We start from the raw sequence: 15,404 nt of genomic DNA, 5'->3' as shown, positions 1-15,404 counted from the left end.
TAGAATGACAAATTTCCCTTCAATGGTGAAGGGAAATTCAATACCATAGTCTCCACTGGAGCTAAGTGTGGTATTGTTAGCTGGACTAACATGAAATCTCTGGGACTCTCCTTTTCATGAGGATTTTGGTGAGAAATAGCTCAGTAAAGTAGTCAAGATGATTCTTCCCCAGAAATACAGGAGAAATAATCATATGTAGTTAAAGGAGCCCTTTTTTCATCAACAAGAACATCTTTTTGTGAAAGCAAACTCTCCGTTATTTTCTCTCATGTTGATGTCTGTTGTTCTCAAGTCCCTGTGAACTGAATCTTTTTCTGCCACTGGAATCAAGGCATCTGGTTCAAATACTCAGTATTGCAGTATTGTCCTGTCCTGTTCCATTATCACTCAGGGGTTTGTTTTCAAATTTATAGCTCTGTGTTAAGAAATCATTATCAATATAGTCACATTTTACATTGCAAATTCACTCTTAACCCTGGCTTGAACTTCACATCTACAGAAGGGCTCATGTGCAGAGTTTAACAGCAGTATAGAAGCTGATAGTTAATTCAAATTAATGTCATTCTAGGATGCATTTGTCTTGCAGGGCCCCAAGAGGGCTGTGCTGCCACTGGCACTAATGCTGAAGGCCAAGACTCCTTTCTTCACACTTTTGGTGGCTTAATGAGGAGGATTGAAGGTCTGTAGCCTGTGGTATTTTTTACATGAATGCTTAGTGAACCTGTTATTTCCCTTTTGTCCACTTCTCTCTATTTCTTCCTCACCTGCCTTCAGAAAGTGTATTTTTAGCATAGTTTTCCTGGCTGAACATCCTGCTTTCTTTCACCTGAAGGCACTGATGTGTTCCTTCTCTCCAGTGCTGCAGCTCCCCTGGGGCACATCCGTGCAGTAGAGTGACCTTTAGCTATTGCCGAGGCTGAGCTGAGGCTCTGTGGTTTCCTGCATAATCAGCCTGCTTGCTTTAAAATGTGCCAATCTTCTTTCAGCTCTGCTGCTGTTTTATTTCTGTTGGTCTCGTTTTAACCTTGGCTTGCCTCCAGCCCCTTTTGGTCCTGATGATAGAAGAGCATCTGTAACAGCAGGCCGTCTATGGGATGGAATCTCTGCCCTCGTGGGAGATGAGCCAGCCTTGTGCTCTGGAAGTGAGAGAAGGTGTGCTTGGACTCATTCATTAATTCATTATTTTACATACACTATTGTTTCTGTACTTGATGAGATAATTCAGGTTTTCCTTTCTCATTGTCTTCTTAACAGCATCATGGCTAATGCAGATCCTTATTAAATACTGCTTATAAATGCAGCATAATTCTGAGTTCTGTACAGACCTGCTAATTCCCAGCAAGAGATGATGAGCCTTAGTTTCCAGATTTCTTATAAATGCAGAATCAAACTACAATCAAGTTGTGAGCAGAGTCCCATTGGTTACATTCTGCTTGTTTTCTTTGTGTTCAATACAGGTTCAGTGTAAGAAGAAGATAAGGTTTGAGAGGCTGGTGAAATGTGCAGCTGAGCCCTCTAAGCAGAAGGGACCTGCAGTGGCCAGGGATAATTGTCATTTATGTCCTGAACACGACAGTGCACCCAGCCTGGCTCTGCACTGCCACCAGACTGTGGCATGCATGAGCCAGGGAGCTCTTAAAGTTTATTTTTGTAGATGTGAAACAACCAAAGAGTTTTACTGAAAAACCATTCAAGCTTGTCTAAAACTCGTCCATGTTGAATTTATTTTCAGGGAGTCATTAATCATTTATATGCAGTGACTTACATCAATACATTTTTAACAGTCACTAGGAAAATTACATCCCTGGCGTTTCTGGTTTTACTATTTTTCAGTGTGGAATATCATTAGTATGAAATTAGTGGTCAATACAAATGAGTGGAGGGATTCATTCCAGCACTTGAGAGAAATACTATTAAGATAGATAGGAGTTTTTATGTATTGCATGCCTTTCTTTTAAAGAGATTGTCATATTGTCCCCATGAATCTTTTAATATACTCAGTAGAATGTACCAAGGGCCAGCCTGAGTGTTTAGGTTCTTTAAAATGTACCTTTTAGGCTGTCATAAATATCTGCTGAGATGGAGAAATGTTGCAAATAGTGCATTCTCTTCACTTCTGCTTTTTATTTGTTTTTTCTACCTTGTGGTTATTCTGTAACACTAATTAGTTCAGCAGAAAGAGAAGCAAGGTGGGCACAAATGGAGTTTTACCATGTCATCTTTAAGAGACCCTAATTGAATGATATTTACATGACTGAGGTTTCAGAATGTTGCCATAGATACAGGTTTAATCACTGGACAGATTAAATCTTATTCTTTTTGAGAGAGAAATGGTAATCACCTCTGAGGTGAAATGCAGTATTGATTGTCTGCCCTGCAACTGCAGAATTCTTGCTGGAGCTGTATCGCCATCTTTACTGGCTTTGGATTTAATGTAAAACATTGTATTTGTGTCAACTACAGCAGTGGTTTGCAAAAGAAATGTTTCTCAAAGTGGCAAAGAGAATTTGCATTTTTTAATTGTGTGGTAAAATAGTCTGTTTGTAAATGGAAGCTTAAAATGTCTGTTTTCTTCCAAAGGAAACTTTAACAGTAGAAAAGTGGGTGGTGGAGACTTGGCAAAGATTGAGAGAAATTGTGTGTTCCTGTGAGAGCTCCTTTGGAGCCCTTTGGTTTTGAGGCATCCATAACCTCTGTCCTTTGAAAGAATTTTCTGGTGTCCAGCAGGGGCAGCTCAGCTTCTCTCAGTCCATGAGGATGTGTCACCTGCATACCTGAGAGCCTGAAACTGAGAGGGGTTTGGGATCTTTGAGACTTCCAGTGCTCTCAAATGTGGCTGAAGTTAAGCTGATGAGCATAAGAAATGATCAGGGGAGGATGTAGGGGGTAAAGAGGACATGGAGTCACAGTATAATCCTATAATCCTTGCTTCCTTAGGAATCTAGCCTTAATGTTTTGGCTTGCTGAATCATTTTGGCTTGCTTCAGGCATTCTTATTCATACATCTTTCAGGTCTCATTGGTAGACTAGGAATTTGCTAATGAGGTGTCAGATGTGGGGCTTAGGGCTTTTTTTTGTTTGTTTGGTTGGTTTTTTGCAATTCCATTGAAAATTTTCTTAAATTTAATGATGTTCTGAGCCTCAGTGCAAACCACGTTTTTCAGTCTGATCTCAGTTTTTCCAAATGGCATCTCCAAACAGCTTTTTCCTACAGACCACACTTGGGTCTGCATGTGCATCATCTCAGGGAATTACTGTGTATTTGTCAGAGCATTTGCAAAGCTGCTCTGGACATTGGAGAGCTGAGAACTTGTTTCTTCTTGTGCTCTCTGGCGTGCAGGCAGGCAGCAGCTGCCTCTCAATTCAAAGGCAAAGGAACAGAGTGACCCTGCTGTGGTAGGAATGGACTTTGGGCCTCTGTTGTTTCAGAACTGATACAGCACCTCAAAAGCTGTGCTGCCATCAGCAAGTGAATGTGTATCTGGGGCTCTGGAATTGCACTCTGACATTTTCTGGGTATTTCCCTGTTGTCTAAGCAGATGTTTAGCATGGACTGTTCTTTCTTCATTTATGCTTTATGTCAGTTCTGGCCAGCAGAACGTCTGCTTTTACAAGGATGTAATTGCTTGTCACAGAGTTGCAGGCTCATCTCTGGTTGAGCTGGGTTTTGGATGAAGACCCCTGCACAATCTGTAGAATCTGAACCCCCAGCTCTGCAGCCCTTTGGCTCAGCTGGAAGTGCTGGAACAGACCAGGGTCAATGAAAATTCTTCCACCCCACCCCAAGCCATGCCCTGTTTGCACGTTGTGCTGCATTTGCCAAGTGATCCTTATTCCCACAGGCCTCTGAAGTCTTGCACAAATGGGCTGGCATTGCTTATGCTATTTTGACATAAACTCTGCTTGCAAGTGTCAAATCCCAGTGATGGGGACATTTGATCATTCAGAAACATCTGTTTGGCTGCTGTGTTAGGGCTCTGTGTGGGTCACTCGCTGCAGGAAGAAGTTCTTTATTCCTTAAAGAGGTGTCTGTGCCAAGAGCTGGCAAAGAGCGAGTTGGCTCGACTGAGCCAAAGGTGCCGGAAGAGACGCTGCTCTGAATTGTTTATTGATTCCTTCTTGCTGAATGATAGCATTCTTCCTCAGTCTGAAAAAGGAGATGTTTGCATTCCTGCCAAAGGAAAGTTGGGATTTGTGGGTATTTTTTTTTTTTTCCTTTGGCTGCTTTATCTTTGGCTTACTTTTTAATGAATTGCAGCATTTAGATAAGCGTCATTAGCAAAACTCCATGTGCAGCAACTTTGTCTGTTTTCAAGGAGCTCTACATCTCCACTGCATGAGCCAGCATCTACATCCAGGGAAAAAAACAGCCAGTCCAGTGGTGGGAATTGTCTTACTGTGTGGAAGCTCAAGTTCTGCCCAGCATAAAGATGAAGGAAAGGCAGTATCATGGAGAAATAGCTGCGCTCTGCTGCTTCCTGAGCTGAGGGTGCAGTCTGTGTCCACAGCTGCCTTTTATCCAAGAGGTCAAGGTTTTATAGAGGTATCAATCTTTCAACATCTGCAGTGTGACTCACTCCTTCCCTCTGGCAGCCTGGGTGTTTAACCCAGTAAGACAGATGGGACCACAAAGGAGGATTTATTGTCCTGTTCCAGCTTATGGTTTCACTGTAGAAGCCTTCTGGTGCATATAAGCAGGCAGGTAAAAGGAGGCACTCTGAAGAAGATAGCAATGGAAAAGGAGGCCTGGATGGTGATAGTCAGAGGTCAGCATTGGCAACATATTCAGCCAGGCCTATCCCTCTTTGCTATCATTTTTCTTCTCATAAAGAAAAGGAGAGTGTAGATATGAGCCTCTCTGCCTGTTGTCCCTCTGTTACCTCTGGAGTTTAACACCATGAGACATCACCAAACTGCTGCAGAGCTCCAGAAATGCAGGAAATCCCTGGGCTGGCCCTTGCACTGCAGCTATTTTCCAAAATAGTTTCTGGTCCTTCTCACAGCTCCTCCATTCTGCTCCACTACTGCAGCCCCTTCACACTGATATCACCAAAATAAAATTCCCAGCTTCATTATTAGCATCCAGTTAGCTGAGCAAGCAGGAATTGTGTCTGAGGATTGTGCTGGGAACAAAGGATAGGTCAGGCTGCTTGTGCTCAAGGGACAGAAAGCAGCAGCACTGGAGAGTGTTTGAGATTCAGAATATATTTCATTAGCTGCACAGTCACATCTGCTTTTTATTCCCCCTGTGTACTGGGAGAAATACTGTGTGTTTGCATTTCTTAACTGACAGCTCAGCCAGGAGATATTTGGACATTTCTTGGTCTTGTTTTATGTGCCAGTGCCTTGGATTTAACTCTGCAGGTGCTGGCTCCCCCAGGCTCTGCCTGGGCACCTCACGTTGCTCTGTGCTGTTTTGCTGGGGGCTGCTGGTGATCCACACTACTCCAGCCATGCCCTGGGACCCCTTCCCTGCCTCTGGAAAGTGCCCCTTGCTTCACCCACCTGCAGGGCTGCCCTGCCCAGGGCTGTCACCCCACAGTGAGCAGCCTGTCCATGGTCCCCGAGGCTACCAGTGTGACAGGATCAAGGTGCAGCCATGCTGCTCCGGGCCTGCAGCTCTGGTGGAGAAGCCTGTGACTGTCACACGGTGTCCCTGGGGCTCTGGGGCAGATTGCCACAACATGGTGCAACAAAGCAGGAATGGAAAGGCAGCAGGACAGTGTGCTCTCACAGAGCCACCCAGCAGGAAGCTGCCTGTGCTTTTTCCCTCTACAGGCACATCTCAAGCAGAATGCGTGCATCTTCCAAATACAAACCACTGCTGGTCACAGCACTTGTAACGACTGGATTTACTTGGGAGGTGGGTGCACCCTCTGCTCTTCATCTGCTCTTGTGTAATTCACTTTATCTTCAGTTGTGCAGACAAGGCATGAGGCTGTTTCTAACCCCCGAGCACACAGGCAGCATGGAGAGGAAATGACAGGTACCTTGGGACTGAACTGTCAGGGATGTGATGCAAGTCACAGCCTCAGAGTCCTTTCTGACCAAATGAGGGTGCACTCGGCCGTGGCAGACCTTGATCCCTCAGCCAGCTGGCCACGAACTCTTCTACAAAGCAGGGTCACCATGACAGGCACCTGGGGTGGGCCCCAGACGTGCCCCACTGCCACCGGTGGGTCCAGCCTTGCCTTGCAACCCCAGCAGGAGGGGTTGGCAGCTGCACCCCAGCACCAAGCTCTTTGCAGGGGCCCAGAGGCTCTGCTGGGCACTGGACCAGCTGAGGGCCAGACACCGACGTGTGTTCCCAAGATGACGCAGCAGCAAAGACAACAAAACAGCTCAGTTTGATCCACACAACTATTTCTTTTTTTAATTATTAACTTGTGCCTTACAATAGAAGAGGAAAGAGTGCGAGCAAACAACTTGCTGGTTCCAGGAACTACTCTGGCAGCACCGCAAGGGCAGCGAGGTCTGGTGCTGATAACCCTGCCGGGCACTGACACACAACACGCGGAGTCTCCGGCTCTTGCAAAAGCGATCGCTGGCAATTTAAGGCATTGAAGGAAACCTATGGTTGTTAAATCCTATATCAGATTTGGCACACGTTGGAACAGTTAGAGCGGAGACAAGGATGCTTTGCGGGCTGGTGTTCAGGAGTCCTGCAGCTTCCCAGTGCTGGCTAATCTGGGCACAGGGTTTTCATGTGCAGACTGTGCAGTCTAACAAGGGGCCCTCGGACCCTCATATTTGTGAGAGTGATAGCACATGAGGTGCTGCACCCCGCAGCGTGATGGTGCCTTCACCTCCAATGTCGCAGTTCCCTGCCCTGTGCCTGCTGCTTATAAACCCCATGTGCCTGGCTTGACTAGTGCTCTCAGGAAACAAGATTTGTCAGTACAAAGAAAAAGTAACATTCCTTATAGTTCAAAACATATGTGGCTGAGATCAGATGTCAGGTGCAGTTACAGTCCAGTATGGCTATTTCTGTGCTTCTAAGATTAAAAGTGGATGGCTACAGTTTGAGGAGTGGGGAGGAGTTTAGCTGTGCATGAATTTGGATAATTGATGAAACTAGTTACAGTAAACATGTTGAGTTGTTTCCCTCCCCTCCCCGGAGAGCTGGCTCAGCAGCATTCCCAGCTGGCTGCCCCTCGCCCGCCGCAGGAGGAGAGAGGAGCGTGTTACGAGTCCATGTGCCACCACCACAACGACCAACATGCATCTCTAGCTACCTGTCCTGCATGCCCCCACCCCATTTAAAAGGGAGCAATGTGCCAAGCTCGGCCTCTGTGTGGCAGGACCCGCAAGGAAACCATCCCTGGGTTGTTGTCCCCGGGGGGTTTTTATAAGGGAGGCTTCCTGCGAGCCCAGTGCAGCTTTGTGCCCAGAGCAGCAATATCAAGGCCGAGTGGAGACTGTTCCCCCTCAAATGCTTATGAACATTGGGTCCTGATGGTTACATCTTTGCATTGGCAAGGATTCCTCCAGGCAGGTTTAACCTTCCTCTTTTCTTGACAGAGGTTATGGTCCCCTCAATCACCTCAGCCCTGCTGGATGATATTTTAGAGGTCACTTTAATAACCTCTCCTTGCTCCTCCTCCTTGAAGGACAGAGTAGAGGAACTAAAGCTCCTTGGCTGGAAGGAGTAAGTGGGGCTGGGGAGGGAATTGAGAGATGGAAGGCCGCCACTTCCCATGTTGAAGAGGGTCTCCTCTCCCTCCAGCAGCTTCCTGCAAGTACATGACAAGGGGAGAGGTTAGTATGGGGATGTGAAATATCTGCAAAACTTGAGAGCATGTTGTGCTCTGCAGGCAAGCCCAGGCCATCACCACAGTTCACACTGCACCATGAAACTGATTAAAAATCATATTTTGGTCAACCATTTCTGGAAGACTTGCACAGGAGAGCAAGGGGTACAGGAGAGCAACTTTCTCTTTTCTTTCCTCTCCAGAAACACCAGGAAAATAAATACCTGAAGCACAGTCTTTTGCAGCTACTTTTAACTTTGCAAGAGAGACAAGTTTCCAACCCCAACTGTCCCATTAAAAAATACTGCTTCTGGGATGGCTGAGGGAAATGGTTCACAGCTGCTAGATGGAGGCAGGACACAGAGCCATGGCTGCTCCCCAGGCAGGAGTATGGCAGATCCAGGTGGGGGAGATGAACAACATGCTTAAGGTACTCCTGGAGTGTGTACCCAAGTATTTTCTGGGCCCAGCCTAGTGAGGTCAGGGGATTGAGCTTGGGAAGTGTCCAGGTAGAGTAGGAATAGGGCAGCCTTACCTGTAGGCAGCTATCTCGATATCAAGGGCCATCTTGACATTGAGCAGGTCTTGGTACTCCCTCAAGTGCCGAGCCATCTCATTTTTGGTGTTTCGCAGGTCATCCTCCAGCTGTCCAATGGTGTCCTGCAAAGGCAAGGGTGCTCAGCCCTGTATTTTGGAGCAGGGACTTCTCCCACAGTCCCACTCTGCTTTGCCCATTGTAGAGACAGGGAAGTTGCAATGAGCAATTGATCCATGATGGCACATCCCCACCAGGGGCTTGGGACCATGAAATTTCATGCTAGCAGGGATGAAGAGGCAGGCAGAGCACCTGGCCCGGTTTGTGAGAATGGGCAATGGGAGAGGGTTTAGCCAATGATGGATTCATGTCGTTTCTCATCTGTTTGCAGATGGGCAAATAGTGCATGGTGGTGGGTCCCCCAGTCCTGTGGGGGACAAGGCAGGCTGCTACAGAGGGAAGTTTTGGGCTTAAACATCTTCAAAGTAGAGGCAGTGGCTCAACAAGACAAGTGAAAGCACCCCCCACTGCAGCAGCAGAGAAAGGCTGCAATATGCATTTGCAGGGATTAAGAAGGGTTGGGACATGCTTCCAGGAGGTGGAAGGAGAGATGCTTCTGCCAGGGGTCCCCTCCAGGTGGGGAAGTCTGTCACCTTCCTGGGAAAATGCCTCAGAGCCCCAGAGTGGGGGATTCTGAATGCAGGGATTTGGGGAGGTTACAGAGACAGGGACCTGCCCTGGCAAGAGCCAGGGTGCTCAGCTGGACAACGGTGTCCTTCTAGCATCCTTCCTGTCAGCTTTGCCCTGCCTTTTGTCCCTTATAACCAGTTCTATCTGTGATGTGGAGGACTCCAAGGCCAGAATTCCTACTAACAAAGGAGACTAATATTTTCTTCTATTTTTTTTTTCTCAGAAAAAAGCAGTCTGTATTTCTCCCACATGCATCTCGGTATCTAAGTAGCTGCTTGAAAGCAGTGAAACCTGCTCCCATAAGGCTCTTCCCAATTGGGTTTCCTGCTGCCAGCTGCCCCACTGTGCCACCAGAGGAGCGTGATTTGGAACAGGAGTGAGTCAGCAGTTTGCACTTAAGCCATGATGTAGCCCTGCCTACTGAGCCCTGCAATGGCCACTGCCAACCTCCACTCTTCTGCATCCCCTCCCAGCGTCAGGACTTTGCAATTGCTTCCAGATCCTCCGTTCCAGCAAACGATCTTTGTCCTGCCACATCATCCTCATTTTGTCCCCTTCCCATTCCTATCATGTCCCCAGCTGCCTCTCCTGCCTAACCTTCCTGTGGACAGTGCAGAGACAATCCCAAGGAGCTGTGCTGACCCTGATGCAGTGAGCCCTGTTTGAGCAGAGCCTCTCAGAGCAGCAGCTCATCCTGAGTGCAGCATAGAGCATGTCACAGTCAGATTAGCTGGGTACAACCAGCCTTGCAGGATATTTAGGAGCCATCCTTGTGGTCTCTACTTTGACCTGTGCTGCCCTGACCATTTTCCACAGCAAAAGATCTGAAAGAAGCTGTGCCTCTGAGGAGATCACTGGGGCATCAACTGAGAAGCCACAGGACATGGCTGCTGCTGCTGTAGAGGTTAAAGCCTCTGCTCTGATGCAGACAGATTGCTGCTGTACCAAGCCAGGACAGGAAGGAATGACTTGAGGTGATCCCCACCCTGGGACAGCTCCACTCTTGCTGCTGTGACTCTTTGTGCCTCCAGCTCTCTTCCCTCTCCCTGTAGTCCACATGAACAAAAAGCTCTTTCAAAACTGGTTGTACTTCTTCCTGATCTGCACTTCTCTTCCATAACCCAGCTCTACCAGCTGGTAGAATAAAAACCCCCTCCTCACACCACTGCAAACCTGTTCCCTAACAAAAAGCTCTTGCATGTTGGTTCAGATTTGACTGGGCAGCCCACAATTATAAAGACATGCCCCTGCTTAAGCAGGATTGTTTTTAAAGCTCAGACAATAGGAATATTCTTTTAAGACACACTTCCAACCTTTTCCACTGTTTGCAGCCAAGGAAGTAACTTAGCTGATACACACACATTGCTTAATGTACTTCTAAGTATTGCTACACATAAAGTAGATGCTGAGGATCATATAGAAAAGCACTGCCATGCTGTCACTAAAGCAATTTCAATTATGGTGCTGTTTAATCCAGTTGCCTAATTTTCTTTTTCCTCAATTGATAGGTTGCTCCCAGGACCCCTCTTTCACATGACATCAGGAGTATTGAAGAAGATTATTGTGTAAAATGTTTTCACTATAGATAATATTTTACATTGCCTATTTCCACAAAAATTGTTGAAGACCAGCTCAACTATTCAGGAAGCTTGCAAGCAGCTTGGAACTCAGACATGAATTTTAGAGCATCTGGCAAAATTTGGCCTTGGACATGACAAGGCATTACTTGGGCCTTCCAGGTATGATTAAAGGCAGTTGTTTCAGTATTTAGAAGGAAATGGCTTGATTTAGAAACCACAAATCGTTTAACAGCCATATAATAGAATAATCTCATGATTCATTTTATTATAAATCATGAACATTTCCCTGTAGCAAGAGAATGTGGCAATACTGCAATAATGGAATAAGAGATATGGAGCAGACAGTGTCTACCTTACATGAGTCTTTCCACAAACATAAAAAAATGCTGGGATCTGTCCAGATCCAGACTTAACCTTTGCAGAGCTCCAATTTCTGCAGTGCAGGTGCCAAGAGCTAGGCCACAGGGCAAAGGGCCAAGCCTGGGCAGACAGCTTCGAGGAATTACCCACAACGATGTGTAGGCAATTTTGGACCTGATCCTTAAGGGACAGGGCAGGGACGGATCGATGCCCCAAATAGCACTACCGTGTGAGGGATGTCCACTGTGGGAAGGGAGCATTGGAAGGGATGTGCTGACCTGCTTCCCCGAAATCTGCTCTATGGGGTTTTGCCTCTGGATAAAGGGTGAAGGCAACAGGCAAGGCCGTGGTGGAGCAGGATCTGCGTGCACAGCAGAGAGGCACAATGCTGGGTTGTGGGAAGGCTGCAGGGATGCCTGGAGCTGTGCAGCTCTGCAGGGGCACTGCCAGCATGGGTGGGTTCTGCACAAGGCAAAGGGGTGGGTGCCGTTCCGTGCTAGGGGTGTTTTGTGTAGCGCGGCACTGTTCGGGACAGCGCAGGCGATGGTGCTGGGTGATGTGGGCCAGGGGCACCGCATGGGGCCGGGGCGTGCAGTGCTGCACAGAACTGGGGAGGGGCTGCTGCAGGGGATGGAGCTGCGCTGCAGCGCTTCGCAGGCCGCGGCGATGCTCAGCGCTGCACGGGACCAGGGAAGGGAAAGTATGGGGACGCGGGTACCGCACACAGCGCCGGGTGTTCGCGTGGGATGAGATCCCCGGCGCTACACATTACAGAGGGCGGCTGCTGGGATGGAGGTGCCGACTGGTGCGGATGGCGCGGGAGGAGGATGCTCGGTGCCTCCCAGCGCCCGGCGCTGCCCGGTGCCAGGGGAGGGCACAGTGACGATTCCCGGCGCCGCCCGGCTCACCTGCAGGCCGGCGGCCTCGGCGTTGTGCCGCTCCTCCAGCTCCTGCAGCTGCCTCTCCAGGGACTGGTGAGCGCCGCGCAGGCTCTCCATCTCCACCAGGCGCGCCTGGAGCTGGCGGCGGCACTCGCCGGCCTCGCGGCGGCTGGCGCGCACGGCCTCCTGGCTGCGGGCCGCCCGCTCGTGCAGGCGGGCGCAGCGGGCGCGGTACCAGTCCTCGGCCGCCTGCAGGTTGCGGGCCGCCAGCGCCTCGTACTGAGCGCGCAGCTCCCGCAGCGCCGCGGCCAGGTCGGGCCGCGGGGCCGGCGGCGGGGCCGCGGCCGGGAGCGCGGCGCCCAGCTCGGCGAGATGCTCGGCGTGGGCGCTGCGCAGCGCCGCCAGCTCCTCCTGCAGCGCCGCCGCCCGCCGCTCCAGGTCGGCGCTGGCGCGGGAGGCCGCCTCGGCCGCCTGCTGCCGGGAGCGCAGCGCCCGCTCCGCCTCGGCGCGGCTCCGCGCCTCCTCCTCGCAGCGCGCCCGCAGCCGCTGCGTCTCCTCGGCCAGGCGCGCCCGCTCCAGCGCCGCCTGCGCCCGCTCCCCGTGCGCCTCCTCCAGCCGGGCGCGCAGGGCGCGCAGCTCCCCGCCCAGCAGCTGCCCCAGCCGGCGCGGCTCGTCCGAGCGCTGCCGCAGCGCCGTCAGCTCCGCCGCCAGCGCCCGGTTCCGCTCCTCCAGCGCCCGCACCCGCTCAATGTACCCGGAGAAGCGCTCGTTGAGGCCCTGCAGCTGCTCCTTCTCGCTGCCCCGCGCCCGCCGCGGCTCCGCGCCGCGCTCCCGCACCGCCTCCAGCTCCGCGCCCGGGCGCGCCCAGCGGCCCGCCAGCATCTCCGGGCGCCGCGGGGCCTCCGCGAAGAGGTGGCGATAGGAGGCGGCCAGCGCCGCCGGCTCCGCGCTGTAGCTCATGGCGGCGGAGGGGGACCGGCGGCGGTGCCGGCGCTTATATACGGCGGGGCGGAGCGCGGCGCGGAGGGGGCGCGGGGCGGAGCGCTCCGGCGCGGTGCGGTGCGGTGCGGTGCGGTGCGGCGCGGTGAGGCGCGGTGCGGTGCGGCGCGGTGCGGTGCGGTGCGGCGCGGTGCGGCGCGGTGCGGTGCGCGGTGCCGCCGCGGCAGGAAGCGACAGGAGCTGTCCGTGCGCCGCAGTGCTGAAGGGCTGTGGCAGCGGGCGGGGCACGGAGCGGGACCGACGGACGGATGGATGGATGTGGGGGGAGATGTGTGTGGGGAATAGACGGTCACACGGACGCAGAAGGAGCGTGCAAACATACACAGGCATATGGATGAGGTCCCACACGCACAGAGACAGACGGATGCACAGGCGTGCAAAAAGGGTCAGGTGCATTCACAGGAAGGCACACGTCCACTTGCTCAGAGCCAGAGACAAAGGAGCAAAGCAGCTGTTCAGAGAGACACGCAGATGTATTGGCAAGAAGAGGCAGAAAGGTAGAGAGACAGAAGGAAGAAGGCAGAAATGGGCAGGTGGAGAGAGAGAGAGTCAGGCAGGCACCCAGAGAGACAAAAGACACGCAGACACACAGACACACACACTCAAATCACTCTTGCTGGGGTATCCCCAGCTGTCCCCTCCAATGCTCAAGGAAAGCTGTGCTGTTCATCTGTGTCCGGGTTGAAGGGGTCCTGGGGGGTTGGTTCCAGCCCCTTTTCTCTGATAAGGACCAGGGTGCCTATGTCTGTGTGGGATCTCCTTGGGATAGGGACTGTTGGGGTGCAGAGCTGGGAGTATGCCTGGAGGAGGGTGTGACCACGACAAAGGCTCATAATGGTCAGTCCAAATGTAACACAGGTGACACACAGGGAGGATTTTGCCTTCAGGTTGTTTGCCAGGAACTGAAACATTTCACTTTCTGTACTGTCCATGCAGGTAGGCTGGACCCTCCCACTGGCTCGGGTGTGCTGGGAGTACCCAAGGCTATATCACTGACAGGAAGGGGGGTACATGCAAACCCCACCTGCACCCCAGTGCAGGACCTCCAAGACACCAATGAAAAATTACTGATTTCTGGGAGCAGCAGCACAAAATACAGCTGTGAGATGGAAAAGCAACTTAATTTTGATGCAAGTGTGAGAAACATGTGAGAAATTAGCAAATATTTGGATCCTGTCCCCTGCTGTATATCTCTGTGGCACAGAGATCTGCACTATGCCCCGTTCCTCTTTTCCACTTATCCCTGTTTGTCCTCACAGGTGACCAGAGGACAGCATGAGGGAGCTCCAGCAAATAAGCAGGGAGGACAAACAAGCCAGGGATGTCATTGGAGAGAGCTGTGACTTCCAAAAGAGCTGTTGCTGTGGTTGAGCAATACCTTCAGTGCAGATAGCTCGATGTGCAGCTGCAGTGTGAGCTGCACACTTGCATCATCCAAGCAGCTCACGTTTTGATGGCAGAGCATCCCAGGCAGAAAGCCTTGGCACAGGTGAGGCTGCCGGCTATCCTCACCTTGGCCTGGGCTGCCTGGCTCACACTGCCAGGACAGAAATCCTCTTCTTGGTCTGCTTTTTTTCCCAGGTATTTCACATACTCCTCACATACAAGTGTGTTTTACCATTTCCTCAGTGTCTCCTACTTTGCATTACAATATCCTAAGTCAGGGGTTTACTACTGCAAGTAACTGATCACAGAACTAACAAGTTTCCAGCTCTGCTTGGTTATGTGTGTGGCATTGTTTTGAAGGCTTTGCTCTGATGCTTACTACTAATGATAGAGGCTTCTGTGCTTCTCTTTGTCATGGAAAAGTGGAGTGCAGTTTACCCTGGCTTCCTCACTCATGCTGTTGCAGCACTGCCATAAATATATATCCTTACAGCTGAGTTAGGAGTGTCACAGTCTCCTCCAGCACATGAACCACAAGGTAGTAGAAGTACTGATTTCCATGGGGAAAATGGGGAAAGACCCTGGGATAAAATCCCTTTGCCTCTGGGAAAGGGGTCGAGGTGTTCTGATGTCATTTATACACCCAGAAGGCGCTGCATGAAACAGTTGAGACCTGTGCCAGTTGCTGGTGTGACTGCTGGAACCGTGTGGCTGAATGAGCACCAGGGATCAGAGTCACTAAATTACAGCAGGTGCTGCTGTCCTGCAGAACAAGGCTGTGACTCCAAGGCTGGAGAAAAGCTGAACACTGGCATGTCAGACCTGAAACGAGATGACAGGCTGGACAAGTGGGCACAAACTGAAAGCTCAGTGTGATGTGTTCAGCATCAGGAAACCTTGACATTTGAGTAACTGTTGTGACACAGACACATGGCACCAGGGTTATAAGGCTAGAAAACAAGTAGAAAACCAAAGAGAAGCAGTCCCATAGTTAAGAATTGTACACCAATGAAACAACGATGGGTGGTATTAGGGATTAAAGTACCTCCTAGTTACTTCAAATATCAAGTCTTATACGTGAGACAGCAGGAGGACTCCTTAAAGCTCTGTGATACTCCTCACACAGCATCTGCTTGCTGACGAGGCTCATTAAACCACTTATCTCCCGAGCTGCAATCTGCCCGGGCTCCTGAGTCACAGGGAAAAGCCGTACTCTGAGCTG

At 50.7% G+C, this 15,404-nt stretch overlaps 1 protein-coding gene across 1 annotated transcript; it reads right to left on the bottom strand.

Annotated features, from left to right (window-relative positions):
• Positions 1 to 6,346: 6,346 nt before the first annotated feature.
• INA (internexin neuronal intermediate filament protein alpha) lies at positions 6,347 to 13,192 on the bottom strand. The gene is made up of 3 exons (XM_021536269.3): positions 11,825 to 13,192; positions 8,287 to 8,411; positions 6,347 to 7,733 (listed from the first exon to the last, which is right to left on the bottom strand). The coding sequence occupies exons 1-3, from the start codon at positions 13,190 to 13,192 to the stop codon at positions 7,460 to 7,462; spliced, it is 1,767 nt and encodes a 588-aa protein (XP_021391944.3). The 3' UTR covers positions 6,347 to 7,459.
• Positions 13,193 to 15,404: the final 2,212 nt, after the last annotated feature.

This window comes from Lonchura striata, chromosome 7 (assembly GCF_046129695.1).
Source record: "Lonchura striata isolate bLonStr1 chromosome 7, bLonStr1.mat, whole genome shotgun sequence".
In the NCBI taxonomy this organism is placed as follows: Eukaryota; Metazoa; Chordata; class Aves; order Passeriformes; family Estrildidae; genus Lonchura; species Lonchura striata.
Note: the sequence above shows the minus strand (reverse complement) of the source record. Positions and strands in the feature narration are given on the sequence as shown.

Excerpts from the sequence above, each read along its gene's own strand:
- INA (XM_021536269.3), bottom strand. The coding sequence starts at position 13,192 with ATGCACCTGACCCTTTTTGCACGCCTGTGCATCCGTCTGTCTCTGTGC. Across the intron at positions 8,412-11,824 it reads CCGAGGCCGCCGGCCTGCAG|GACACCATTGGACAGCTGGA; the intron begins GTGAGCCGGGCG and ends TTGCCTTTGCAG. Across the intron at positions 7,734-8,286 it reads ATCGAGATAGCTGCCTACAG|GAAGCTGCTGGAGGGAGAGG; the intron begins GTAAGGCTGCCC and ends ATGTACTTGCAG.